At 43.7% G+C, this 26,885-nt stretch overlaps 1 protein-coding gene across 1 annotated transcript; it reads right to left on the reverse strand.

Moving 5' to 3' along the window:
* Positions 1–2,313: 2,313 nt before the first annotated feature.
* FOXA3 (forkhead box A3) lies at positions 2,314–25,101 on the reverse strand. The gene is made up of 2 exons (XM_034438159.2): positions 24,946–25,101; positions 2,314–3,769 (listed from the first exon to the last, which is right to left on the reverse strand). The coding sequence occupies exons 1-2, from the start codon at positions 25,015–25,017 to the stop codon at positions 2,582–2,584; spliced, it is 1,260 nt and encodes a 419-aa protein (XP_034294050.1). The 5' UTR covers positions 25,018–25,101; the 3' UTR covers positions 2,314–2,581.
* Between the last annotated feature and the right edge of the window lie 1,784 nt (positions 25,102–26,885).

The following is a 26,885-nucleotide window of genomic DNA, read 5'->3' on the forward strand; positions in this document are numbered from 1 at the left end:
ACCCATCGGGTTAAATTGTATAGTGCTAATTTTTTCTTCGTGAGCTGCGAGCGGATAGAATGTGTTGGGCAGACTGTTTGTAGCTCAGAGTTATATGAGGGGTCGTTGGTGCTCTCTGAGTTTGGCGGATTTTTTTTGCAGATGTTTCATGACTGGACTAGGTAGCATCATCAGTGCCAGAAGGATGTTGGGGGGGGTGCAGAGAGGAGAAGGAGGACTGTGGCTTCCTTGGTTCTCTCTGAGCTTGGGGGTTTTCATGTAGATGTTTCATGACCCAACTAGATAAGTTCATCAGTGATGGGAAGGAGGGGGTTTGCTGAGAGGAGGAGGAGGAGGGTTGTGGGGTCCTTGGTGTTCCCTGAGCATGGCGGTTTTCTTGCAGATGTTTCATGACCCAATTAAGTAACATCATCAATGCAAATCCACTTTCTTCTACCAGTATGTTATCTAGTTGGGCAATGAAACATCTGCAAGAAAACTCCCCAGCTCAAGGACCCCACAGTCCTCCTCCTCTGTCTCATCCACCCTGGCTCTTATTCCTGGAAGAGCAAGGAACCCCACTCACACACAAACTCAGGATATGCACAAACTCAGGATATGCTTTTGGGAAGTGCCCCAAGTGTGCTGTGCTTGGCCACGTGGCTCTCCCCTGACCCCATTGCTCAGGTGTCGGTGCCCCAGCAAGTTAGTGATTAATCTGCTCTGCAAGGGCAGCCGGTGGAGGTGGGATCCGAGGCCCTGGGTGCCCCCCCTCCAAGAGATGGGCATTGTGTTTGAGGAGTAAACAATCATGGGTCACAGACTGCCCTGCGTGGGTGGCAGTAAAAGGTAACTGTTGGAGCCACGGCCTGGGCCTTCTGGAAGGGGGTCTTCGGGAGCTGGATGGGAGTTGAAATTAGTAGGAGTGGGAGTCCTTTGCACCCCTCTCCCGTTGCTCTTCAAAGTCTTTTCCAGGGCTATCAAACTTTAGCAACTTTTAAGACTTGTGGACTTCAACTCCCAGAATGCCCTAGCCATTGATGTTGAGAAATGAGCAATTAGCCCACTTTCAGTAGAAAGCTAGCATGTCAGGGAGAAAGGTCTTTCTCCCTGAAATGTTGATGTGTGTGTGTCCAAGTAATCTGAACACAGCACCATTGCCTTCTCTTACAGGTTGTGGCAGCTAACATAGGGATCTCCAAACTTGGCAACTTTAAGACTTGTGGATTTCAAATCCCAGAATTCCCCAGCCACCATACCATGGGTGCCATGTCTGTGCGTGCATATATATGTAAATCATGCTTTGTTGGTCAGGATATCAGTACTGTAGACGAGTGTTTCTCAGCCTTGGCAATTTGAAGATGGGTGGACTTCTGGGAATTGAAGCTCACCGATCTTCAAGTTGCCAAGGTTGAGAAACATTGCTGTAAACACTGCAATCGAAACAGAAGTTAAGAAAATTTCATAGATATTGGTTATCTGTTTTTTTTCTGGATTATACTTTTCCCTTAAAATCATTTCTTTGATTTGGATGATAGGTCAGAGGTTTCTTGGAAAGGGAAAGCAAGATTTCAGTTGCTTTCTGAGGCATGGTTGACTTGGAAAAAAGATGTTAACAGTGATTTGTTTATTATCAATAATAATCCAACTATTTGTAAGGTCTCACTAAGGGTTAGGAGTCATTATATCCCCAGGGCAGATTTATAAATGTTTCAGATGAACTTTTTGTTGTTGTTGTTCTAATCATCCCGAAAAGCAAGAGCGAAAGACACAGAATTGAAACCAAGACACCGCCCTGAGCTGTCTCTAAAGCACGATATATTAAATCAACTCTTACCCTTTTCCCAACAGAAAGCACATGTATTTAAATATAAAGCCATTACAAAAAAATATATATATTTGAATTATATTCCCTGTTCCACTTTAGGCTGTGGCATAATCGTCTTTGGTGTAACCAAACCTCTTTCTCTACGTGTAACAATGGAAGTCCTCACCAAGCTTGATTCTGACCTAAACAGGTTTGAGTATCCCGAGACGAAATTTCAATAATTGACTGTAACATTTTCATTGAGACAGCAAAGTCCTAGGCTGCAGCACAACCTCTTCCCTCTTCGTTTACATGTGGACATTCGCCATAACTCCATTCCTGGAGAGATAAAACATAGCTAAGAACTGAAACATTCCAAGTGAGGCCCCTCAATCTGAGATGGTGAGGTTTTGCCCTTGGGGAATCCATGCTGACCAATGACCTCCATGTCAACGTGGACAGGGATCCACCACTGGTCTTAACCAGTCTGCCCTTGATAGCAGCAAGGCATGGAGCTGGGGTTTTTTTTTCTTTCTTCTGGCTGTTCCCTGCTCCCTGTTACTTTGGGCACAAGAGTCTGTTGAAGCAGAAGGTATTGTTGACCATGATGAGATTTGGAAAGTTCATCCGAATCAGGTAGACCAAGCCTCACGGTACGCTCCTTTCCTCTACCCATATTGTAGCTGGCTGGTGATGGGAGGGAACATCTCGTGGATGGTCTTCCTGGTGATTTTGGCCGAGTTTCTCTGATCCGTCCGGTGTCCTTCCTTTTGATTTGGTGGTAGGGCAGCAGCCTTATGAGGCATTGAGCAACGAACGGCTGTAGAGGCTCTGGTAGTAGGAACCGGTCTCGCCGAGCGAGGTGGAGCTCTCATAGGTATGTTTATTTTCCACTGAGTGTGGGGAGTTGTAGCCGCTATACGCCATAGCCTGCTCATAGGATTTCAGGTCAATCTTATGGCTTTGCTCGGTGGACATCAAGTTGGTGATGGAAAAAGGATGATTGAAGTTGAACTGAGGGTCCATTTTGAGATCGTTCGGAAGATCCAGGTTGGTAATGGAGTTGGCAAAGTAGTGACTAGTCATAGATTGGGAGATGGGAGCTGGGGAGGCCTCGGACGCCGGGGAGGAGCCCTGAGCGCCTGAACAATCAAGTTGAACCAAACTTCTTTGCTCCTCAGAACCATGGGAGGTGTCTGAATGGCCAGACTCAGCTCCTTCTGAACCAGGGTTGGGACTCTGACCTTCCTGAAGGCCTTCAGAAACCTTTGAGGCTTGCTCTCGAGCGTGGGAAGCCTTGGAGTTGGTCTTCTTAGCCTTGTCCTCGATTTTGAAACGCTTCTGGCGTCTCAGGTAGCAGCCATTTTCAAACATGTTACCCGAATTAGGGTGGAGGGCCCAGTAGGACCCCTTGCCTGGCTTGTCTGGCGAACGGGCCACCTTGACAAAGCAGTCGTTGAAGGACAGCGAATGGCGGATTGAGTTCTGCCAACGTTGCTGGTTCTCACGATAGTAGGGGAAGAGATCCATGATCCACTGGTAGATCTCATTGAGGGTCAGCATTTTGCTGGGGGCCTGCTGAATGGCCATGGTTATGAGGGAGATGTATGAGTAGGGCGGCTTGGCATGGGTCAGCGTGCGCCGGTAGGACTTATTGATCTCCTTGGGCCTGCTCATGTTTGGGGAGGAGTAACCCAGAGGGGCCATGGTCTGGCCAACGTTTTGGTAGGGTGACAGTGAATTGAGAGTGGGGGGCTGGGCTCCCAGTGGCGTCAACACTGGGCTGACCGGAGATGCCACCGTGGGGAGACCCATGGGGCTGCTGGCATTGGTCAGTCCCGTGATGGAAGGGCTGCTCAGGCCACTGTTTGGGTAACTCATATTTATGGAATTGGGAGAACTCAACGGATTGAGGGTCACATAAGAATTAATGGGGTTCATCGGCCCCAAACTGGACGCCATTGTGCTGACGGAAGGAAACACCTGAGGAAAAGAGAAGAAAGACTTGGTCAGAAGATAAGTTCTGTGGTGAGAGAGTCACAAAAGAGGCAGAAAATCCATAAGTGATTTCCCCACTGTTGGGATCAAGTTGAACATTGATTTATGCTGCTGCTTCCGAGATACTTCTAATAGAAGCAGAGAGTCAGCTGCTAACAGTACAATCATCTGAGACTTGTTGGTCTCAGGAGAGAATAATAGAAAGGGAAGACACAGCACAGTTTATCTAGGGAACTAGAAGGACAGGGCCCCAATGATTCATAGGGGCTAACCCAATGTAGTTTCATGACATTTACAGAACTGTTATCTCTGTTTCATTGAATGGATCAGCCCAACATTTTTTCTATGAGGTCTTGCATTACCTACCATTCGTTAGAAGTTTTTTTTCTGTCCCTTTTCCCCAAAATGCCACCAAACTATAATTTTGAATGTGACCGAAGGAGATATTTAGTCAATGCCTACCTGGAATGCAACCCATATTGATTACATTTTATTTTTGTTACTTGTAAGCAGAATAAAATTTAGAAGACTAAACTGGTCCCAGTGACCGACCCAGACTGGATCTTGCAGAATAAAATCACATCCGGTTTTGACTCTGGATCACCCAATTCTTCTTAAAATGCAGCCTTCAGCCCCTGCTCAAAAGCCACGCTTGGCTCTTCGATTGCAGCATTAAAAAATTGGGATCTTTTGCCATAAATAGAGGCAGATTGACCAATGCATAAATTTAGCAATTTCCCATTTGAGCCTAATCTTGGCTATCCAGTATTTGTTGGCTCAAAACCACAGAAGAGAGAATTTAGATGCTGATGTTTGAAAGAGTGCAGACTCCACTATCCACTCGGTGTTGTTTATATTAGATAGGGACTTAATTGACAATCTGATTCGTCTTCTTTAATTAATGGAGAGTTGCTGCCAAGGGCTAGGTGAAACCAGTTAATGTAGATTGATGTCATGCTGGCCCTTGGCTGCGTCAGCAGAATAGCAAAAAGGAAACACTGAATTTGCATAGAGCTTTATGGAAGATAGGAAGTGCACCTGAAGAGGTGAGCATAGGGTGGGAAAACCCAGGTTCAGATCCCAGAACAGTTAGGATATTTCCTGGATCTGAATCATGAACACCAAGCAGGGTTGGAAATATTAGAAAGCAGGGCTAGAGACACAAATCAAAGCAGCTTCCTCCAAGCCAAACTCTTCCAGATGATTTGAACTACAGCACCCAGAAGTCACAGCCATTTCTTAGCCCTTGGATTTGTAGTAGCAACATAGTATTCCAACTTTGTTGGAAACTGTATGATGGCACACAAACACACATACACACACACACACACACACACACACACACCAGTCTCCTCAAGGAACAGGATTCTCAGACTTCTAGAGAATTTCAATTCTCAAAGTCCCATAAGCCAGCAGAGTGTCCTCTTATTCACACAGTGATCGGGGGTCTCTTGTGTATGCAAAGTACTTTGGGCTATTTCAAATTCTGTGCAATAAAAGTATCCCAGAGAGTATATCTGAAATTAAAAATATTATATACGGCATACAGAAAGTGGTGGCAGAAATTTTGGGTTCAGTTGTGGTCGTTCATCAAGGGCTACCTGTATAGTTCCCATCACCACCATTGGCAACACCATGATGACTGTGAAGACTGGACCTTGCGATTCAACAAAAAAGAGAATATCTATCTCAAAGTTATCTAAGGAAAGCAATGGTTGGAAACGTTAAGAAGAGAACCAACATAGAAATAGGAAGAAATTTCCTGACAGTGAGAACAATTAACCAGTGGATCAGCTTGCCTCCAGAAGTTGTGGGAGCTCCATCACTGGAGGTTTTCAAGAAGAGACTAGAAAGCCATTTCTCTGAAATGGTATAGGGTCTCCTGCTTGAGTAGGGGGTTGGACTAGAAGACCTCCAAGGTCCCTTCCGACTCTTATTCTGTTATTTTGTGCCTTGTGCTTAGGAAAGAACACTTTGGAGAGTCATCCTCAAATGACGTCTGATCCTCAAACAGTAACTCATCACCTCGGAGCAAAAAATGAACTTTCGGTTGACTCCGATTTGGCTGGCTTTGTCTTGGATGCATATTGCAGCTTAGTTTGGTGGGCCAAACCTCCTAAATCCTTTTTAGAATAAGGGAAGGAGATTAGGAGTCACCAAGGCCAGGGTCCCATTGTCTCTGAGATCACTGATGGCTTTTGAACCTTCTTTCCTTATCTTAGATTAAAAGGAGCTATTTCAGGGCCACTCTCGAAGACCCTCGTCACATGATTGGGATTTAGTAGACAGATGTTTCTTAGGTCCAGTAGGAACTTTTTCCCCTAAAATGGACAGCAACCTTTGGAACAAGTCCTGGGAGGATTCCTTGACAAGGACATTTTGAAACCCATGCAAGATGCCTCATCTCTTGCTCCAGGGGTCAAATCTCTAAGGGTGAGGAGCAAAGACAGTTAGCCCTCGATTTATGACTACTGATGTAGGTTGCTAAGTGAGATATTGGTTAAGTGAATTTTGTCCCATTTTACAACCTTTCTTGCCACCATGTTAAGTGAATCACTGCAGTTGTTAAGTTAGTCACATGGTTGTTAAGTGAATCTGGCTTCCCTGTTGACTTGCCTTGTCAGAAGGTTGCAAAAGGGGATCACGTGACTCGGGAACACTGCAACCGTCATAAATATGAGTCAGTTGCCAAGTACCCGAATTTTATTCACATGTCTGGGGGGATATTGCAACAGTCGTAAGTGTGAAAAATGGTCATAAGTCAATTTTTCGGTGCCGTTGTAACTTTGAATGGTCACTAAATGAACAGTTGTAACTCAAGGATTACCTGTATATCTTTATAAATATAGGGTGATGTGTGCTGTTTGTCCCAGATCCGTCATGTATTTACCAATAAACCAGCTGTGCTGCATACTTAGGGGTTTGATTGTTTCTGACACCAGAATGGATGCAGCAAACATAACTTGCCATATAAATTATATATGTGCGAGGCAGCACTTATAGGGAGCTAAAAACAATAAGGATGAATCTTATCCTGGCTCAGTTGTTCGACTGGATGCTCTTCGTGGAGTCTAAACATTTCTGCATAATTCTGTGAGCTACGGCCAGCTTTTTCATCAAATTGAATATTCACGGGCTATATGAAATATTAGAATTGTAAATATCAGTTTCACAGCCAATAGGGTCTCATGTTTCCCAGTACTTGAGGACTGTCATAGAGAGAAAAAGGCCAACCTATTCTCCAAAGCCCCTGAAGGCAGGACAAGAAGCAACAGAAGCAACAGATGGAAACTAATCAAGGAGAGAAGCAACCTAGAACTAAGGAGGCATTTCCTGACAGTGAGGACAACTCATCGTAGAACGGTTTGCCTCCAGAAGCTGTGGGTGTTCTAACACTGGAGGCTTTCAAAAATAGACTGGACAACCATTTGACCAGGATGGTATAATAGTAGCTCCTGCTCAAGCCAGGAGTTGGACTGGAAGACCTCTGAGGTCCCTCCCATCTCTCATTCTGTGTTCTAGAGCAGGGGTCTCCAACCTTGGCAACTTTAAGACTTGTGGATTTCAACTCTCAGAATTCAGCTTTGCTGGCTGAGGAACTCTGGGAGTCCACAAGTCTTAAAGTTGCCAAGGTTGGAGACCCCTGTTCTAGAGTGTATCAAGTCCAATTTAAATCTGGAATCGAGAGCTGTGGGTTGAACTCTCTAGATGTGGCAAAAGGCGGAAAACTTTGGAAGAATTAATCTTCGTTTTCCAGGAAGGCAAAGCAATTCTGCTCACACAGGGCATGGGTTCCCTCATTTCTCCTCCCCCCCCCATTTGCATTTGGTGAGCATTCTTCCCTCTAGGTTTTGACAAATCTCGGGGTGGGTGGGGGGAATAAAAGATCTTGAATTGCAGTTTTGGGGAGGGAAGATTTGCTCCCTCCAGGGCCGCTCTCATCTTCCAGATAGGCCCAAATCCTCTCCAAACAGCCCAGCAGACGCAGGGATTGTGCAAGTGAGCCCGGGGCCGTCACCCCTCACCCTTCCCCCTGAGTAGGCAGCCTTGGACGTTAGCATCTGTTGTTTGCCTGGGGTCTGGCAATCAGTGCTGCTGAGCTTGGTTCTCTCCCAAAAGGACAGAGGGAGCTCTTATTCCCCCACCCACCCCACGTGGACAAGATGACCTTTAGAACATGAGAGCAGCAGGGCTGCGGCCCACCCCTTAGTTGGGAAACTGGAGTTCAACCCCCTGGTGCAATTGAGAGAGAGACGGAGAGAGCGATGCAGAATTTAACAGAATGACAGAGTTGGAAGGGACCTTGGAGGTCTTCTAGTCCAACCCCCTGCTCAAGCAGGAGATCCTATACCCTCCTGGACCAAATGGCAGTCCAATCGCTTCTTAAAAACCTCCAGTGTTGGAGCACCCACAACTTCTGAAGGCAACCCTTCCTCTGATGGACTGTTCTAATCTTTTCAAATCTTCAACCTCTGTTATTTTATCAATCCAGCCAGCCGACCTCTGGCTCATGCCCTGCAGATGTGCTCAGCTGCAGTTTCCATCCTGACCCCTTATCCAGTATTGCGGGTAGAGATTAGGAAAAAGCTCCATTCCATTGGGATAACAGTCAATTAACTGAATTGGGACAGTCACTTTGATTTCCCAGTCAGAGGGCAAGCCTGGGAAGGCTTACACAGAAGCACGTCTTGCATGTGATCCCAAAAAGTGAGCCCACCCCCATTCCCATCGCAACTTCAGCCCCGAGCAATTGCGACATTGTGCACCCTGGGTCCTCCAGACCACTGTTGTTGTTTTTTAAATACACATTTTGTCCTTCCTTAAACACCAACACTGATGGTGAATGACGATCCGTTTGTACGAGTACCTTGAGTTGGGGATCAAGAGTTCTTAACTAAAGAACTCTTGATCCTTTAGGGCTAATCTGGGTTCGATGAATGGCTTTTAAAAACTTCCAAGGACTAACCCACCCCCACCCACCCCCCATCCCCATCCCCATCCTCCAAAGTTAGGATTCATTGGGCTGCCTTTAGTTACTTTTTGCAATATAAGGAAAGAGTCAGAAAGTCTATTCCATGTTAGAAATAGCTTATTTCTCTTAGATGATTCCTTTCCCTAATTTTGCTGGTTTCCAGATTATTTGGTTTATAATCCAAAATCTGCATGAGATACACGTGACAATAATTCCAAAGAAACATGCCTTCTGGCCTGCCTTCCTTCCTTCCTTCCTTCCTTCCTTCCTTCCTTCCTTCCTTCCTTCCTTCCTTCCTTCCTTCCTCCCTCCCTCCCTCCCTCCCTCCCTCCCTCCCTCCTTCCTTTCCTTCCTTTCCTTCCTTTCCTTCCTTTCCTTACTCACACTAAGGATCCCAGCAGGGGTAAAAAAAAACAACCCTCTTCTTATCAAACAAACATCAGCTAAGTATACAAAAGCGAAATAGCCATTCAACTGGGGTCTTCAGCATGAGTGGGAAGCATCCCAGAGGAAGGATGACTCTGCTTACCACCTAGGAGTGGGGTGAGGGCAATGGATTAAAGTCCCTTCCCCAACCAGGTACTCTGTACTTGCCCTGATAACTGCAGTTCCCAGAATTCAGGGCACCAGATTGAGCTGAGCCAACCTATCCCAACCTCCCTGAAAATTTCATCCCCCCCCCATACTCCAATTTGCTGGCTTCTGGTCAAAAGCAAAATCAGAGGTACAAAGAGGAACTACGTGGCAAATGCGGTGTCTGTGCTGTCCCTCTGTGTTTGAGTTGACTGCATGTTCTGTCACTCTTGCTCAAACTTTAGCCGGCCAAATCGGACCCCTCCCCCAGGCCACAGGGCCCCCCCCCATCCCTTCCAAATCTGGCTGCCAAATTGAAAAGATTAAAGTGAAAGCAGGCAAGAACGGTTATGATTCAGTGTGTGCGGAACGCGGGTTATCAAATTACCATTTAATTAAGGGTAAGAACGAGAAATAAATCAATTTTGCTTCCTTCTGGAAACTGTCCTCCTTCTAGCATCCTATCCGAAAGCTGAGCGTGGCCTTGCCTGTAACTAACCTGTGGCTTCTTTCGTACCTCCTCTGTGGGGTGATTTCCCAAACCCCTAAACCTGACCCCCTCCCCTCCAGTCCCCAGCCCAGGTATGGTCCTAGCCTTGGGAACAATTGAAGGAGATGTTTCAGTTGAAGTCAGGGTGGTCTAGTGGTCAAGGCACCAGGCTAGGAAGTGGGAGACCACGACTTCACTTTTACCCTACTCATGAAAGCCGGTCGGGTGACTTTTGTTTTGTTTATTTATTTATTTGGGAAATGTATATGGCTGCCTATTCACTCACCGCGACTCTAGGCGGCTTACAAGCAATAAAAACACAGCATAGAAAATAAAACTTTGCGCCAATCACCAAGAGACAGTGAGTTCTTGTTCCGCCTTAGCGTGAAAGCTATCTGGGTGAATTTGAGCCAGTTGCTTTCTTTCTCAGCACAACCTACCTCAGAGGGTTGTTGTTGCGGGGCAAATAGGAGGAGGAAGGTGTGTTGGATATGTTCACCGCCTTGAGTTATTTGTAAAAACAAAGGGGATGGATGGATGGATGGATGGATGGATGGATGGATGGATGGCGAAACTGCTTGCAAGAGATCTGTTGGTAGGACTCCAGTTGTTACTTCTTGCAAAAGACCAACCCAAGACATGGGTCTGGGCTGTTGTGCAAGGTTCTCAGGCCAGGATCCTCCTTCTCTCCCGGGAGAACTGCACCCTAGGCCAGGAATCGCCCCTAGCTTGCTCTCTCCCATTTTGAGAACCAGCCCGCTTGGGATGAAACTCTTGCAGCTTCTCTCCAAGCTCGGCTCACAAAAAGTGGAGGTAATGAGTTAACCATTCTGGACCCTGAGCTGGTGGGGGGAGACAGAAGCTCCTCAAGGAGCAGGGATTAGGAAGGCTCCAAAGCAGATACGCATTTGGGGGGAGTGGAAGTACCGGAATGATTCAGCCGAAGGCCACAGATTGTGTTTTCCTGCCCGGGAATCCAGTTTCTGAATGCCAGCCTGCATTGTTCAAAACACAGGGACAAACATCGTGCAAAATGCTGGCTTCCTCTTGCACACCTTCGTCCCGTATTTGTGGTGATGGGAGGCACCGGGTTTCCCTTCCAACTATCCCCTGACCTTCTCTACTGGCACCTTCCAGAAAGGCTGGCTTGAAGCAAGAAGCTAAATGAGGAAGGGTTGGCAACTTGAATCCTGAGGGCCCTTGCCTGCCCTAAATTTCCTCCCACTCGAAGGAGCTTGCCCCCCACACCAGGGCTCTCCAACCATGGCAACGTTAAGACTTCTGGAATCCCAGAATTCCTCAGCCGGCCTTGCAAGGAATTCTGGGAGTTGAAGTCTACAAGTCTTAACGTTGCCAAGGTTGGAAAGCCCTGCCTTATATTGTTGGGGGCTGGGAAGCCACAGCTTTCTCTTGCTCCCAGGTTGGCTGGTTGGTTTGTAGCCTGCCTTTATTCTTTTTGCAAATAACTCAAGGAGGTGAACACCTCCCTCCTCCTATTTTCCCATAACAACAACCCTGTGAGGGGGGTTGGGCTGAGAGGGAGGAATTGGCCTAAAGTCACCCAGCCACTTTCATGTGTCAGGCAACACTAGAACTCACTGTCTCCTGGTGATTGGTCAGAAGTCACCCAGCTGGCTTTCATGCCTGAAACGGGACTAGAACTCATAGCCTTCTGCTTTCTAGTCTGGTGCCTTAACCACTAGACCAAACTGGCTCCAAAAGCAGCTAAATCAAACTGGTTCCACCACAAGATTATTGGAGCAGGAGAAAGAATCATGCCAGTTTTACCTGCGCACCAGCCTTGATTAAAAGGGCTGGGCGATTTGTGTTTCAGCAGATGGTGTCAATCAGGCTTCTAATGCTGATCCAGGATATCATTTATTTGTTTGGGAGAGCCCGTCGTGTAAACATGGCCATCGGGCTTTGTTAACGGGAATTAGCGCGCTGTATGAAGCCAGCCTAGTATTGAGGGAAAAAAGGTTGTGGTCAGTTGCGGGGCTGTGAGACATTTTGTGTTGTAACAAAATATCTCACAGTTCCTCCGCAGATCTTAAGCCACCTCACTCGGTTTTCCCACTGTCCCTTCTAGCTTGCTCTTTTAACTTGGCCATTTTAGATTTTCTTAGCATCGGAGAAGGAGAGATTGTTAGTCCATGATATCAAACCATCAGAAGGCATCTGGGAAGCCCTTCTCCAACTAACCCGTTGCATTAAATTGTATTAGTAGGAAAAGGTGCTACCAAATTCTTCCTCATCTTAACACACAAGTGGTTCCTTTTAATTTTGCCTTTTCTGTGTTAGATTGAAATTGGTCCTTGTACAGAGAGCCACCCCAGGCAATGTCAAACATCTTTCTACATTCCCCAAAGGGCTGAACCCTCAATAGGTGTAAAACAATGTCCCGCCTCCCTTCCTGCTGCTTTCACGCCTTGCTTAAAAACTACATTGTAAACCTGAATTATTTTTATTGCTGAAAATCAGTACATTTTTGCTGCTGTTTTTGCTGACGCTACAAAGCTTTGTCTGAACTGGCACCCTAGTTTTATCATTGTGGCTTTGATTTCCAGAATAAAGCCTCCAGCTAATTTTATCTGAAACCTACTTCGTTAGTGCCAATCAAAATGACACTTATGTCTGCAGGTCTCTAGATCAGTTCCCTAAGCACAACGTTGCAAGACAAAATAAAAACGAAAACATGACTCCAAAATCGATCACTGAGATCTGCAGATTAGAATGAGTACAGGTAATCCTCGATTTACAACCATTCATTTAGTGACCATTGTAAGTTACAAGAGCACTTATGACGGTTTTTACACTTACGACTGTTGCAGCATCCCCGTGGTCATGTGATCAAAATTTGGACACTTTGCAACCGACTCATACTTACGACAGTTGCTGTGCCCAGGGTCAGGTCGCCCTTTTATGACCTTCTGACAGGCACCATCAACCGGGAAGCCAGATTCCCTTAACAACCCTGTTACTAACTTAAAAACTGCAGTGATTCATTTAATAACTGTGGCAAGAAAGGTCATAAAATGGAGCAAAACTCACTTGCTTAGGAAAGACAATTTTGGGATCAATTGTGGTCATAAGTCGAGAACTACCTGTGCACTGAGTGCGTGCATTCGTCTTGGGCTATAAATAACAGTCACACTTCTCTGACCTGGCAGAGAATCAGAATTTTAAAAAAAGAAAACCGTCTTTATATTAGCAAAAATAATGATGGGTGTTCCTCTAGGTGAAAACACAAAGTAAATTCCTGAGAAATATTTGTATAGTTGCCTTCGAAACAAACGTGGCACAGTTTAAGCTTGCGCCTATCTGCAATCCCACCCTGATTAGACACAAAAGATTGTACCAACAGGAGAGGATATTTATTAGATGGATGGAAGGAAGGCAGGCAGGGTGGCAAAATATATCCCTCATTTACAGTTCTCCCCACCATCTCTGGCCTCCGGACGGAGTGTCCATCCTGCTCAGCAGGTTTCTGTTTGCTCCATTCCACGAAGACCACAGAAGGTGCTAAAATTAAGTTGATTTTCCTGCTGGGCAATGTTTGGACCAATTTTGAAAGTCTGGGCACTGGGCGTGATGATGGATTGGTCCACGAAGCAGGAGGGGGAGGCATGGAGGGGCAAAAATGGGACGGTTGTGTTCAAAACTGCTCCCGGCGCCAATGCCATCTGAGCTTGCAATAGGATTCTTTTTTAAAAAAAAAAAATAATGAGCCCTCTAGAAAGATATCCATAAAGTGGATATCTACCATATCCATAAAGTGGCCAAATTTTTAAACGGGCTCTGCTCCTGTGCCTCTGACCTCTTTCTCTCTTGCATTGCTGAAGAAAAGCTTCTTGTCTTGCAACACAGTCAAGTTGCCACCAAAGGCAAAAGAGCAGGTCTAATTTAAAAATTTGGTCAGCTTTTTTTTCTAGGAGTGGGATTCTGCCAGCCAGCCGGAATTAGTTCACTAAATCAAAAGTTTCAGGTTAAGACATCCGGAAACAGAATAATAGGACTTTCTTTAGAATCAGCGTTTTATCTGTATCTTTCTCGTGGTGCTCAAAATTAAGAATTTTTTCTTAATCTGGCCCAGGGACTACAATGGTAGAAAGAAAACTCTGTATAGAATATATTTCAAAAGGCCATTAAACAGTGCCAGTGAGTACCAATGTTATGTTATAAACCGAACTTTAATACCGGTAGTCCTCGATTTACAACAGTTTGTTTAGTGACCGTTGAAAGTTACAACGGCACTGACAAAAGTGACTTATGACTCATTTTTCAGACTTACGACCATTGCAGCATTCCCATGGTCACCTGATCAAAATTCAGATGCTTGCCAATTGACTTATATTTATGGCGGTTCCAGTGTCCTGGGGTCATGTGATCCCTTTTGGCGAACTTCTGACAAGCACAGTCAATGGGAGGCCAGATTCACTTAACAACCGGGTTACTATGTTAAGTTAGTGCAGTGAGTCACTTAAGAGCTGTGGCAAGAAAGGTCATACCACAGGGCAAAACTCACTTAACAACTGTCTTGCTTAGCAAAGGAAATTTTGGGCTCAATTGTGGTTTTAAGTCGAGGTCTACCTATAAAATATTTCATTAATAATGTCAACATGATTCTGACTAAGTCAAAAATGCTTAAGCTAGAGCCTTTCCATAAATCTTTTCCCTTTTTTGTGTGACTTTTGGAAATAAATGGCACAGCCCTTCATTAACCCAAATGTCTGAAATGAATATATTGAGTTGGGGTTTTTTACTGTATTCTTAAAAAAAATTATACTTCAAAATACAGAAAAATTATCAACGAATGAATGAATGAATAATCTGAAATGCACACACACTTCCCAATCAGAAGCTCATTTACTAAGATCCCAGTTCTGCTATGATATGTGACTTATTTTAAAGCAAGTGTTCAGAAAGTTGCAAAATGTGTGTGTGCGTGCACACACACACATTTTTTCTTGGAAGTGGCGAGCTGCTCCTTAATAGCATGGCATCAGTCCAGATCTGTCACTGCAATGAACAGGACCTGGAGAATTTAGTACAGATCTGTCTGGCTCTAAAAAGGTCATTTTCTTAACCTCTCTTTTTATTTCCACATTCCGGATGTTCTGGTAAAGATTGCTTTTTTCTTTTTGCAAAGTAAAAGCATGCTGGAATTATCACTGCATTTATTATTATTCCCAGTTTTTGATAATGCAGAAATACTGACAGGAGTATCTGTGAAAGAGAGAGGAAGAGGCAAAAAAGTCAAGACAGTAGTCACACCTTTGAAGCCCCCTGTTCACGCGTGTTGCAAGTGCCCACCAATTGAAGCCCACCACCTTAAATACATCTAACTGCATTCAATAATATGTTGATTGTTCTAAGATCCAGATTTTTGGGAACTGTTTAAAAATACGCTCTTCACAAAATCTTGGAACCTTTAATTTGGGTTCCTGAAGTTGGCACCAGGATTCCAGAAATGCATTTAGAAAGTTTTAGGGGTTTGCCCAGTAAGTAAAATCCCTTTCCTGTTTTCTGCTCATTGACTCTTGTCAATGAGCAGATGAGTCATCCTGCCCGGATCTCCAGAGGTAAGTTTTAAATAAGGAGAATAACAGAGTTGGAAGGGACTTTGGAGGTCTTCTAGTCCAACCCCCTGCTCAAGCAGGAGACCCTATACCAGTTCAGACAAATGGTTGTCTAATCTCTTCTTGGAAACCTCCAGTGATGGAACACCCACAATTTCTGGAAGGAAGCTGTTCCACTGATTAATTATTCTAACTATAAGGAAGTTTCTCCTTAATTCCAGGTTGTTTCTCTCCTTGATTAGTTTCCATCCATTGTTTCTTATCTTGCCTTCAGGTGCTTTGGAAAATAGCCTCTTCTTTGTGGCAGCCCCTCAAATATTGGAAGACTGTAATCATGCCAGCCCAGTCCTTCTCTTCATTAGACTAGACATTTCCAATTCCTGCAACCATTCTTCATATGTTTTAGGCTCCAAGCAAGTCAATAATCCTCACCTCCCTCCCCGAATGCCCCACAGAAGACCCACTGGTGGGCGTAATGCCAGGGAATCCCTCAACTTCCAAAGGGCTGGAAGTTCATGGACACAAGATGACCACTGGCTGGTCTTCCACCACTGAAATAGTCTTCCAGGCTCAGAACAAATCTGAGACTAATTTATCTTCCTCTCATGAATTTGTGCCAAATCAGATTTTTTTTTTTTTTTGCTATGCCAGTCCTAACCTGGCAGGCAAAAATTTTTCCTGCTATGAGTTACATCAGGAAGTAAAAGCCCAAAAAATGGCAAGAGTAAAAGTTGTGGTGACAACATAAAGAAAGATGGAAAGGAAATAGCCTGCCTTCCGTCTGGGTCAACAGTGGCAGCGGGCACAACTTTTACAGATGATGAATGGGGCCTGCCCCAATACCCACACCCCTCCCCGATCGCTGCACATACAGGTGAGGAATTAAGGCAATAAATATATGTTTGAAAGAAGGGATGTGAGCGTTGTGCTCTGACACCCAGATCCAGCCAACTGTAAAGCTCACTTCTGGGGAGATTTCCAGCAACCTCCCAAATAAACGGAAACCTGGTTGGTTTCACCTTCCCAACCCTCAATTTTTAGAAGATCCATTCTATTCCGTGCTCATCTTCCGAGTACATTTAAATCCTTTACAGATAGTCCTTGACTTAATACCACAATTGAGCCCAAAAGTTCTGTTATTAAGAGAGACATTTGTTAAGTGAGTTTTGTCCCATTTTGCAACTTTTCTTGCCATGGTTGTTAAGTGAATCCTTGCCATTGTTAATTTAGCTTCCCCGTTGACTTTGCTTGTCAGAAGGTCGCCCAAGGGGATCAATGATCATAAATATGAACCAGTTACCAAGCCTCTGAATTTGGATCACGGGATCACGGGGACACTGCATCGGTCGTAAGTGTGGACAAAATGGTCCTAAGTCACTTTTTTCACTTTGAACCTGTCACTAAATGAACTGTTGTAAATCGAGGACTCCCTGTAATACATTTTCAAGGGGCCTCTTTTGGGTCCATTTCTGAAATAACCTTTGTTAAGACTCCGGGCATTTTCCTGGTCCGCCCCTTCGCCTCCTATCTAAGGCTGTGTGCAGTTCACGTCCATAAGGCTTCGTCACCTTGGGTGTGGGCCACACACTCTTTTTATTGTGCAGGTGTGTTTGCACGTAAGCTCAGGCGGGCTCTGTCTTCGGTGGGGAGGTGGTCATTCTTATCCTGGGATCATGAAGTATACATACAATGAGCAATTTCTCTCCTGAGCAATAATAGCTGCCCATCCTGAGGTTTGGGGCAAAATAATACGGCCTTCAGATTGGCGGCTCTCAATCCTCCTTGAGGTTCTTCAAGTGACAATTCTTTGGTTTGGAGCAGAGCCTTTGCATCTCTAAAAAATTTAAACAGTTCAGATAATACAGATAGTACCCTCAACAACAGTTCATTTAATGACTGTTCGGAGTTACAACGGCACAAAAAAAAATGACTTATGACCGTTTTTCACACTTATGACCGTTGCAGCATGCCCACGGTCATATGATCAAAATGCAGATGCTTAGCAATTTATTTATTTATTTATTTATTACTCCAATTTATATGCCGCCCTTCTCCGTAGACTCAGGGCGGCTTACAATGCATTATAGCAATAGCCTGCATACTTTTTTTGTATATACCTGCTTATTAGGGCTTTCGGGGCCCCCAAGCGGTGTTGTTCTATACAAAGTTGGCTTATTGCCCCCACAATCCGGGTCCTCAATTGATATTGATGTCAATTGCAGGGTCTTGGGGTCATGGGATCCCCCTTTTGTGACCTTCTGACAAGCAAAGTCAATGGGGAAGTCAGATTCACTTAACAACTATGGCAAGGCAGGTTGTAAAATGAGGCAATCTTCTAATCCAACCCCCTGCTCAAGCAGGGGATCCGATACTGTTTCAGACAAATGGCTATCCAGTCTCTTCTTAAAAACCTCCAGTGTTGAAGCACCCATCATTTCCAGAGGCTCTATGGAACGTTTTATTTATCCTCCTGTTTATTGGATTTATAACCTTTGCTCCCCAATTTTATAACTGAAACAGGAACCTCATAGGATAGTTTGAGCTGAGAGAGAACAACTGGTCCAGCGTTTTAGGGGAGGGGGCATCAATCTGATTTTCCCCAGTGCCAATCCAGCACTTCACTACCACAATCAGTTTTTTAATGGGATGGAAAGGGGAAGTAATTAAACCCATCATAGAAGCATAATATTAATGAAATGGAAAGCCAAGTAATGTGTGCCTTTGTGCTATTTATTCCCAGCTCTGTAAAATGTTCCCACTCTCCTAGGTCAGTGAATTTCATAGCTACAAACTTAACATTTTCTACAAAGGAGCCTCAGCAACGAGAACGAAGCTGTTGTGAATTCAGAGTTACACCAAAGCGCCAAAGTTACTGATTAATCCAAATCTTTCCAGCGGTTTACAGAAAAAGCCCCAGTCGTAAAATCTTCTGCAAGATAATAAACATATATTCATCTGCAAGGGAGATGATATGAACCACAACAGCCTCTTTTTCCCACCACGTAAAGTGAGCACCTTTAGCCCAAGCTCGGTTTTAAACTGATTTTTGTAGGACTGCAAGTTTTAATTGGTTTCTCCCATAAATGAAGCTCATGCAAGGCAGAAATGGCAGCCTACGATGGGTTTTGGTGGAGCAGGATTGTAATTCTAAGAGTGGTGCTGAAAGTTAAGGAGGTGGATGTTTAATCTGAGTGGCAGCTACTTTGGTGAAGTGCTCCTACTTCACACAATCTGACAATGCAGGTAGTCCTTGACTTACAACCATTCGTTTAGTGACCGTTAGTTACAGGAATGGCACTGAAAAAAATAATTTACGACCGTTTTTCCCGTGATCATTGCAGTATCCCCTGTGGTCACGTGATCAAAATTCAGATGCTTGCCAACTGATTCATATTTATGACGGTCACAGTGTCCCAGGATCATGTAATCCATTTTTGCGACCTTCTGACAAGCAAAGTCAATAGGGAAGCCAGATTCACTTAACAACCGTGTTACTCACTTAAAAACGGCAGTGATTCGCTTAATAACTGTGGTGAGAAAAGTCAGGAAATGGGAGCAAAAGTTATTTAGCAACCGTCTTGCTTAGCAATGGAAATTTTGGGCTCCACTGTGGCCACAGGTCGAGGACTTCCTCCATTAAGTCTGTTTCCTTTTTCACATCTTCTTTCGTGTGCCTCTACTTAAGTCTGATTTATTTGTTTCATTTCATTTTATTTATTAAATTTGTGTATAGCTCATCTTACCACGAGGAGACTCAGGGCGGCTAAATCGAAGCAATAAAGCCATAAAGAAGATATATTTACATTCAATAAAAATACGGGTTGTGATGAAAAGCTGGGGAAGGAGGGCGCGGAATGGGACTTTTGCTGAGAACTCTAAATAGTTCGCTAAAAGAGAAGCCAGCTAAATCCTCCTTGGTCAGCCTACGGTCTGATTTTCCCCTTCGTGTTTATTTATATCGAAGCGGGCAGCTTTGGCACGGAGGAAACTTTTCCAGTTCGGCCAACTTGAATTAGATTACCTAGATCACGGGTGACTGTCATTGAGCAACGGCACCCTGGCCTGAAGTGTCGCAACCTGGGTTATTTTATCTCAACGGCCAAATTAAAAGAAATCTGATGAAGCAATTGACCCCATGCCGTTTCTCTCCCTCCTTCGGCCCCAGTTCCTCTTCCGGCTACACACGGGGTCCCTTCTTTGCATGGACTCCCTGGACAAAGGGATATTCACGGCATGGCCAGCCCTGCCTGCAGTGGGATGGGGTGGAGCTGGAGTTTGTTTGGTGCGCGTGTTTTACTTGGGGGAAATCTGAAAACACCACCTTCCCCAAACCAGCGACCTGAAGGAGGAAATGAATCAAGGAAGACTTTAGCATCTTCCAACAAGGTGGACATTGTAGGGCGTCCAGTAAAATATGGCCATTCTTTACGGGCAAGCTGCTGGGAAGCAGGGCAGAAGCAGCCCATCTTTTAGGCTGAATCTGTTTTCTTCCTCCTTTGCTTGTTCAAATGGGAAGAAGAAAAAAATAAACGAAAGAAGAAAAGGAATAATACCTAAGTGTGTGTGTGTGTGTTAAATAAACAAATATAATTAGCCTTGTATTGCATGATTTTGAAGGCCTCTGGGCTCAGTTTATAGCTACCCAATTCTGAGAGTTTGCAACGCCAAGTCCCTGTTGATTTTTATGTAGTATATAAATGTAGGTATATAGGCATATAGGTATATATATCTAGTTATATACAGTATATGTATATACACACACATATGTATGTGGGTGTTTTGTCAATAAATGCAATTGATTCACGTAAGACCACTTTTTATTATGATAATTGTGTTTCATCATACAGTTAGCCAGATGTTTAAACTGGAGTTGGCTTTTTTGTTCACCTATTGAGTTATTATTGTGATTATCATCAACTAGAATATTACTAGAATATCCATAAATAAAAGAATATTAATATAACAACAAGAGAACTCAAGATGGTTGCTGCTGTTTGGAACAGCCACCGATACTCTTTTCCAGGTTATTCCATTCCTGACCCTTTTCTCTTCCCCAAAGTACAATCGATTGATTGCGCTCTTTGGGGCTCCCTATCCACCACAATCTTCACAAGGTCATGGTTTCCCTCCTGCTCCTGGGCCCCTTCCTCATTGTGGGCGAGTGGTCCATATATATATATATATATATATATGGGGATAATGCTTGATGCTTCAGCACAGGGGTCTCCAGACTTGGCCACTTTAAGACTTGTGGACTTCAACTCCCAGAATTCCTCAGTCAGGCATGTAGTTGAAGTCCACAAGTCTTAAAGTGGCCTCTGGTTTAGCAGAAAAGAATGGAAAGATAAGATCATTTTGGACCTCTTGACAAGCAGCCTTTGAGTCTCATAAGTGTTTGGGGTATCTTTCCAAATCTGGAGACCTCCAAAGACACTGAAACGTCCTGCCTCCAGAAGTTGTGGGTGCTCCATCACTGGAGGTTTTAAGAAGAGATTGGACAATCATTTGTCTGAAATGATATAGGATCTTCAACTGGAGCAGAGAGTTGGACTAGAAGGTCTCCAAGACCCCTTCCAACTCTGTTGTTCTGTAATTCTGATATTCTAAGTGATCCTTAGCAAAGCAGTCCAGATTAACATCCTGTTTGGCCTGCAAAATCCAAGACCACCAATTCCTCCATGGGCCCATTTCTTGGTCTTTGGGGAATGATAGCCCACTGTGATAGAAAGTTATTTTTTTCTCAAGCCCCCCACTGATCTTTTGTTGCCTAGACCAAGAAACAAGCCTGCAGTTCACATTGCACATTAAGCAAATTATTGACTCAGGCAACTGATACGACAGTCTGTCTTATATGCCAAAACCCTGGGCGGTTCACAGCAACAACATAAAAAACATGTTTTAAAAAACGTCATTACATGTTTCAGCTGTTTTGGGCATAGGGCGGTGAAATTTGCAACAAACATGGTTCAAACCATGATGTAGCATGGGGGAGGGAGGGAGACATCCTGCAACTCAGTGGCTGGACCTGTATATAACTGAGAGTCCTATAATTGGTTGGTTTGACCTTTAATCTGCAGAGAGTCCTCAACCTAAGTCCACAACTGAGCCCAAACTTTCTATTGCTAAATGAGACAGTTGTTAAGTGAATTTTGCCCCATTTTACTATCTCTTTTGCCTTAGCTGTTAAGGGAATGGCTTGCATTTGTTAAGCTAGGAACACAGTTATTAAGTGCATCTGGCTTCCCCATTGACTTTGCTTGCTTGTCAGAAGGTCGCAAAAGGGGATCACGTGACCCCCAGTTTCTGCAGCTGTCATAAATACGAGACAATTACCAAGCATCTGAATTTTGATTACATGACCATGGGGATGCTGCCACAGTCATAAGTGTGAAAAATGCTTATAAGTCATTTTTTTCAATGCTGTTGTAACTTTGAACTGTCGCTAAACAAATGGTTGTAAGTTGAGGGCTACCTGTACTAACTCATCCAACCTTCTTTACAATTATCTTCAAGTATGGTTTGTTCAGCAAAGCATAGGAAACAAACCGTGGTTTGAGCCCATTGGTGGGGAATGCTTTGAGGGCTGTTCTCGGTTTGGGTGATTCCTCCTTCCATTGGCAGAAAATAGTTCTGTTTTCTAGCGGCTGAAATCACGGGTGGTTCAGTGGGCTACGTGTTTAGGGGCTGAATGACCTTCTACATCTAGTAAATCAGTCAAGTAATCCAGATCCAGACCACCGTTGCAAATGAGGCCAAAATCTGTCTTCCTGCATAACTGGTGGTTTCTGCGGATTCACATGGACCCATCCCTTTGCAGTACTTATTGAACTCCAAACAATAACCTGCAGGTGTGGACAAGTCAGTTGATGTGACCTACCTCAAGCCAATCTTTTGAGGTTTGAGAACGTGTCAGCTCAAACAAGGCGCATTCACACGTTCAGTTGAGTGCAGGGTTGGCAAGGTTTTACCCATGTTTCTTTAGCATTGCTGGGTCTTCCCATTCCCAGCCTAATAATCAGGCTGATTTAAGTGTGCTGATCTATGAGCAGGCTTTTGTTTGTGACGTTGGTAATTTCTTTTCGTTTTAGAAAAGTGTATTATTTTAATATAAAAAGTATACTATGGTAATACTTCCTATTATGGGGCATCATAATAATAGTAAGTACCAATAAAGGAGAATATTTGTAGCTCAGGGTTGAAATGAGGGGTCCTTGGTGCTCTCTGAGCTTGCTTCTTTTCTTGCAGACATTTCATGACCAAACTAGGTAACATCATCAATGCTAGAAGAGAGAGAGGGGAGTTAGCCTAGCAGTGATGATGTTGGCTAGTTTGGATAATGAAACGTCTGCAAGAAAAGAAGCAAGCTCAGAGAGCACCAAGGACCCCTCAAACCCTGAGCTACAAATATTCTCTTTTATTGGTATTTACTATTATTATTATTATCACTTCCATTACATTTGGGTTAACTATATTGAGGATACAGAATTTAAACATTTTTTAAAAAGTTTTTTTTCCCATTAATTAAGGAAGGGATCAAGTCCTATTTATCCACGGTGTGCCACCTCTGACTCTTCTGGTGTTGTTAAAGGATCCCTTATTTGCAGAGATTGGTTAAAAATATGAGGTGGTATCTGAAAAAGTGTTCTCCCAACATTTCTGACCATCAAATCCTTTCTGCTGCCAGAAAGTGATTTCCTAGTGAAAATAAATTTGTTCAGGTTGCTTCCATGCCTGCAAAGGAAATTTAAGAATCTCTTTGCAACCGACCGATCCAACAGTGAAGATCCGCTGAAATTCAGCGTTGGAAAGTTTACAACAGAGGAAAGATTTCCTTTTGCCAGCCTGGAATTTCTGTCTCATCTTTGAGTTATTGAGGAGCAGGGAAAGACTGAGCTTTAATCTGCATTTACTTCCACTGTGATCAGCAGGGTGCTACCCACAGGTAAATGCGTGTAGATTTCAACTGCTGCCTTAATCTTTTCAGAAACTTCTGTTGACTTACTTAGTTGCAGAAGAGATTAAGATCAGAATGGATGAATTTGGAGAGAGTTGATGGCTGAGAACTGCAAGGAACAGAATTAGAAATTTATGGCGAGACGGGCATCCCTGGTACAAAAGCACATTCTTCAGGTGGCAAACGTGTGCAGATGGTAGTTGGACTAGTAGCTGAACACGGGCAGCATGGAAACATTGTAGAAACAGCCAAGATGGTTTCCCGAAAGGGTGTGTATGAAATCAACCCAAATCAAGATCAGACAGGGTGACAATCAATCCACCATCAACCCTCTTGCCAGCAAATTCCCTTTCCTCCACAATGCCAGTTTATGGAGCTGTTTTGGAAATTGGCATTTCAAACTCTCATAAGTAGGTAGCTGTAAACTGAACCCTTCAAAATTGGTCCCTTACAAGGCTGATTACATTTGCTTATTTAATAAAATTTAAAAATAATTAAAATAAGGGCAAGAAAAAGGCAGGATGGATGTCCCTTGTAAGTTTTTATAAGTGCAGCTTTCATTTTATTAAACAATCTGCTCGGTTTATTAAGAAGTTCTCGTTAATTGTAACAAAAATGGCCACTATGGAAAAGTAATTGGGTTTTATTCCCTTAGATAAATATGACGGGGTTGATGAGGATTCAAAATAAAGCAGTGCTGGTACCAATCAGTCACCAAGTTGGTTTGAAGTGATGAGAACTGTAATCCAACAATTATGTCAGGGTTTGAGGGAAATCTGGAAGCCGTTTTGCAAGAGACCCGATTGAGAGAATTTATCAGAATGCAAATTATCAAGGCGACCTGAGTTCTTCTTTATTTACAAAGTTATTGGTTTATTTTAAGAACGTTTATTGGGCGCAGTGCCGAAGAAATATTTTTTTTTTAAGATCATTAGATAAAATTATAAGCAACTTCTTTCATTTGTGGGAGCTGATTGGAATTTCCAGACCTGGGTAGTTTATAAATAATGAAAAATGATTTGATTCTGAATTTTCTGCAGATGCCTAATCACTTTTGGAACAAGGACTTTTTAGGATTAATGAATCTTAGCTCCATTAAAAAGAGAGTCTATTCCTCTCTTGTTAAATGTCATTGAACTGTGCTCTGAATTGTAACTTTTTCAAAATTACAAAATTTGTAATTTTGTTAGCAAAATTCTGTTACACCAAATGAAATAATAATAATAATGATCAAAATGCAAAACTCAACCAGCTTATGCGATCAGTCTATTTTATTTTAGCTTATATCTTAATTTAAAGTGTTTAGTTTAGTTTAGTTTAGTTTAGTTTAGTTTAGTTTAGTTTAGTTTAGTTTAGTTTAGTTTAGTTTAGTTTAGTTTTCTCCCCTGGGCAAAAGAGACCATCTTGCTATTCATAATATTTTGTAGGTTTTCCTACTTTTTCTGTGAAATCCCATCTCAGGACCCCGCCATTATTTTCTACGCACACATCCTAACCATGAAAGAAGTCCAGAACTCTTCTTTCCCCAAAACCACCCAGATTCCTTGAATACGACTTCTTGTTTAAAAAAACCCCACTTTCCACTCCACGTACCTCTGTAGGTTCGTTGTAGTACGAGGTCCACTCGGAGATGTCGTGCGATTCCATTTTGACGGAGCCCAGCATTCCAAAATCCCGGAGAGGAAAAATAATGGCTTGTCCGTGTTTAAAATTTCAAGGAGAGTGGGAAATCCTCCAATTGGTTTCTTAGGGAAGTTTTAATGCTTTATTTTAATGCTCTTCTTCTTCCCCCAAATGCGTTCGTTTGGAAACTCAGCCTAAACCCACAGACCGAAAGAAAAGAAGATTGATCTCGGAATGGCCTGCCTTCCCCTTTTTCCAAAGTGTGCAGTGGCACTTTGGGAGCCAAATGCTCAAGATGCCCAGAAGTCAGAGAAGTCAACAGGTTTCCATGATTATAGGACAATCCATCCAGTTTTGGGACCCAAGGCCCAGGAGGACTTGCAGGGGGCTGCCTTTGGGATGTGCAAGCTCTTTGTGTCGGTCGAAACCTGGACTGCTAGTTGTCCCGAGGTCGTCTCCCAGTGTCTGAAGGGCTGTCACCTGGACAGGTCCGAGTCTTTATAAAGCTACCTCTTTATCCCAACTCCTCCTGCTGACAGTTAAAAAATTACCATCTAGTTATCTGGCATTGGCAAGCGAGGGAAACCAGGTCCCTCTGCCACCTGGTGGAAGGGACACCGTTGCAAGAAAGTGGATGGCTAAGTGACATCAGAACCAGGACTTGGTTGAACTTTAAGGAGTGGTAACCTCTTTTAAGGGGAACATCTGGCTACTGTTTTGTATCAGGCCACTAGACAGCTTGGTAATGACAAAAATATTGCAGCCTACAGGTGTATTGAATTTATTTCACATTGTACATACTGTGATTTCTATTTCACACCAAGCAGGGACATATTGGCTATGTCTGGTCTAAGGAAGAGGAGGATTAGTGGTGACCTGATAGCAGCTTTCCAATATTTGAGGGGCTGCCACAAAGAAGAGGGGTCCACCTATTCCCCAAAGCAGAAGTAACGGGTGGAAACTAGTCAAGGAGAGATCCAGCCTGGAACCATGGAGAAATTTCCCGACAGGGAGAACAATTAACCAGTGGAATGGTTTGCCTCCAGAAGTTCTGGATGTTCCAACACTGGAAGTTTTTAAGAAGAGACTGAATTTACTACCATTCATTTCATGTCTGTTTGAAGTTACAATGGCACCGAAAACATGATTTATGATCATTTTTCACATTTAAGACCATTGCAGTATCTCCATAATTTCTTATTTAAAATTTGGACACGTCAACTGGTTCCTATTTATGATGATTGCAGTGTCCTGGCTGGGGGCATGTGATCCTGTTTTGCCACCTTCTGACAAGTCAACATGGAAGCCAGATTCACTTGACAATCATGTTCCTAATTTCTGCAGTGATCCAGTTAGTAACTGTGGCAAGAAAGGTCGTAAAATGGAGCAAATCTCACTTAACAACTGTCTTGCTTAGCAAAGGAAATTTGGGGCTCAATTGTGGTTGTTAAGTCGAGGACTTCCTCTACTGCAAGAGGCTCAATATAGAGGCATTCCCAGGAAGGGGTCAAAAAGGAAAGATTGGCTATTACCATAGGTCAAACCCTTTTCCCTTACTGATATGTGTCATGACACAACTTCACAGTGAGCTGCAGCTCATGAAAACTGCTGCCTTTTAATAAACTGTGTTAGTCACAAAAGCTGGTGCCATTCTTCTTATTTTGGGCTTTCCTGGACTCCTTCCACTGACTCCTTCTACCACATAAGTCAGAGAATGATTCCGCAAGACTTTAAGACTTGTGGACTTTACCTCCCAGAATTCCCCAGCCAGCTGGCTAAGGAATTCTGGGAGATGAAGTCCACAAGTCTTAAAGTCACCACGTTTGGAGACCCCTGCTATAAATCCTTGATTGCAGAGGAGTGATGAGAAGGAACTGTTTCCCACATGCTCCAGATCTGCCCAGGCTTCA

Source organism: Pantherophis guttatus, chromosome 10 (assembly GCF_059756535.1).
Source record: "Pantherophis guttatus breed Tessera chromosome 10, ASM5975653v1, whole genome shotgun sequence".
Taxonomy (NCBI): domain Eukaryota; kingdom Metazoa; phylum Chordata; class Lepidosauria; order Squamata; family Colubridae; genus Pantherophis; species Pantherophis guttatus.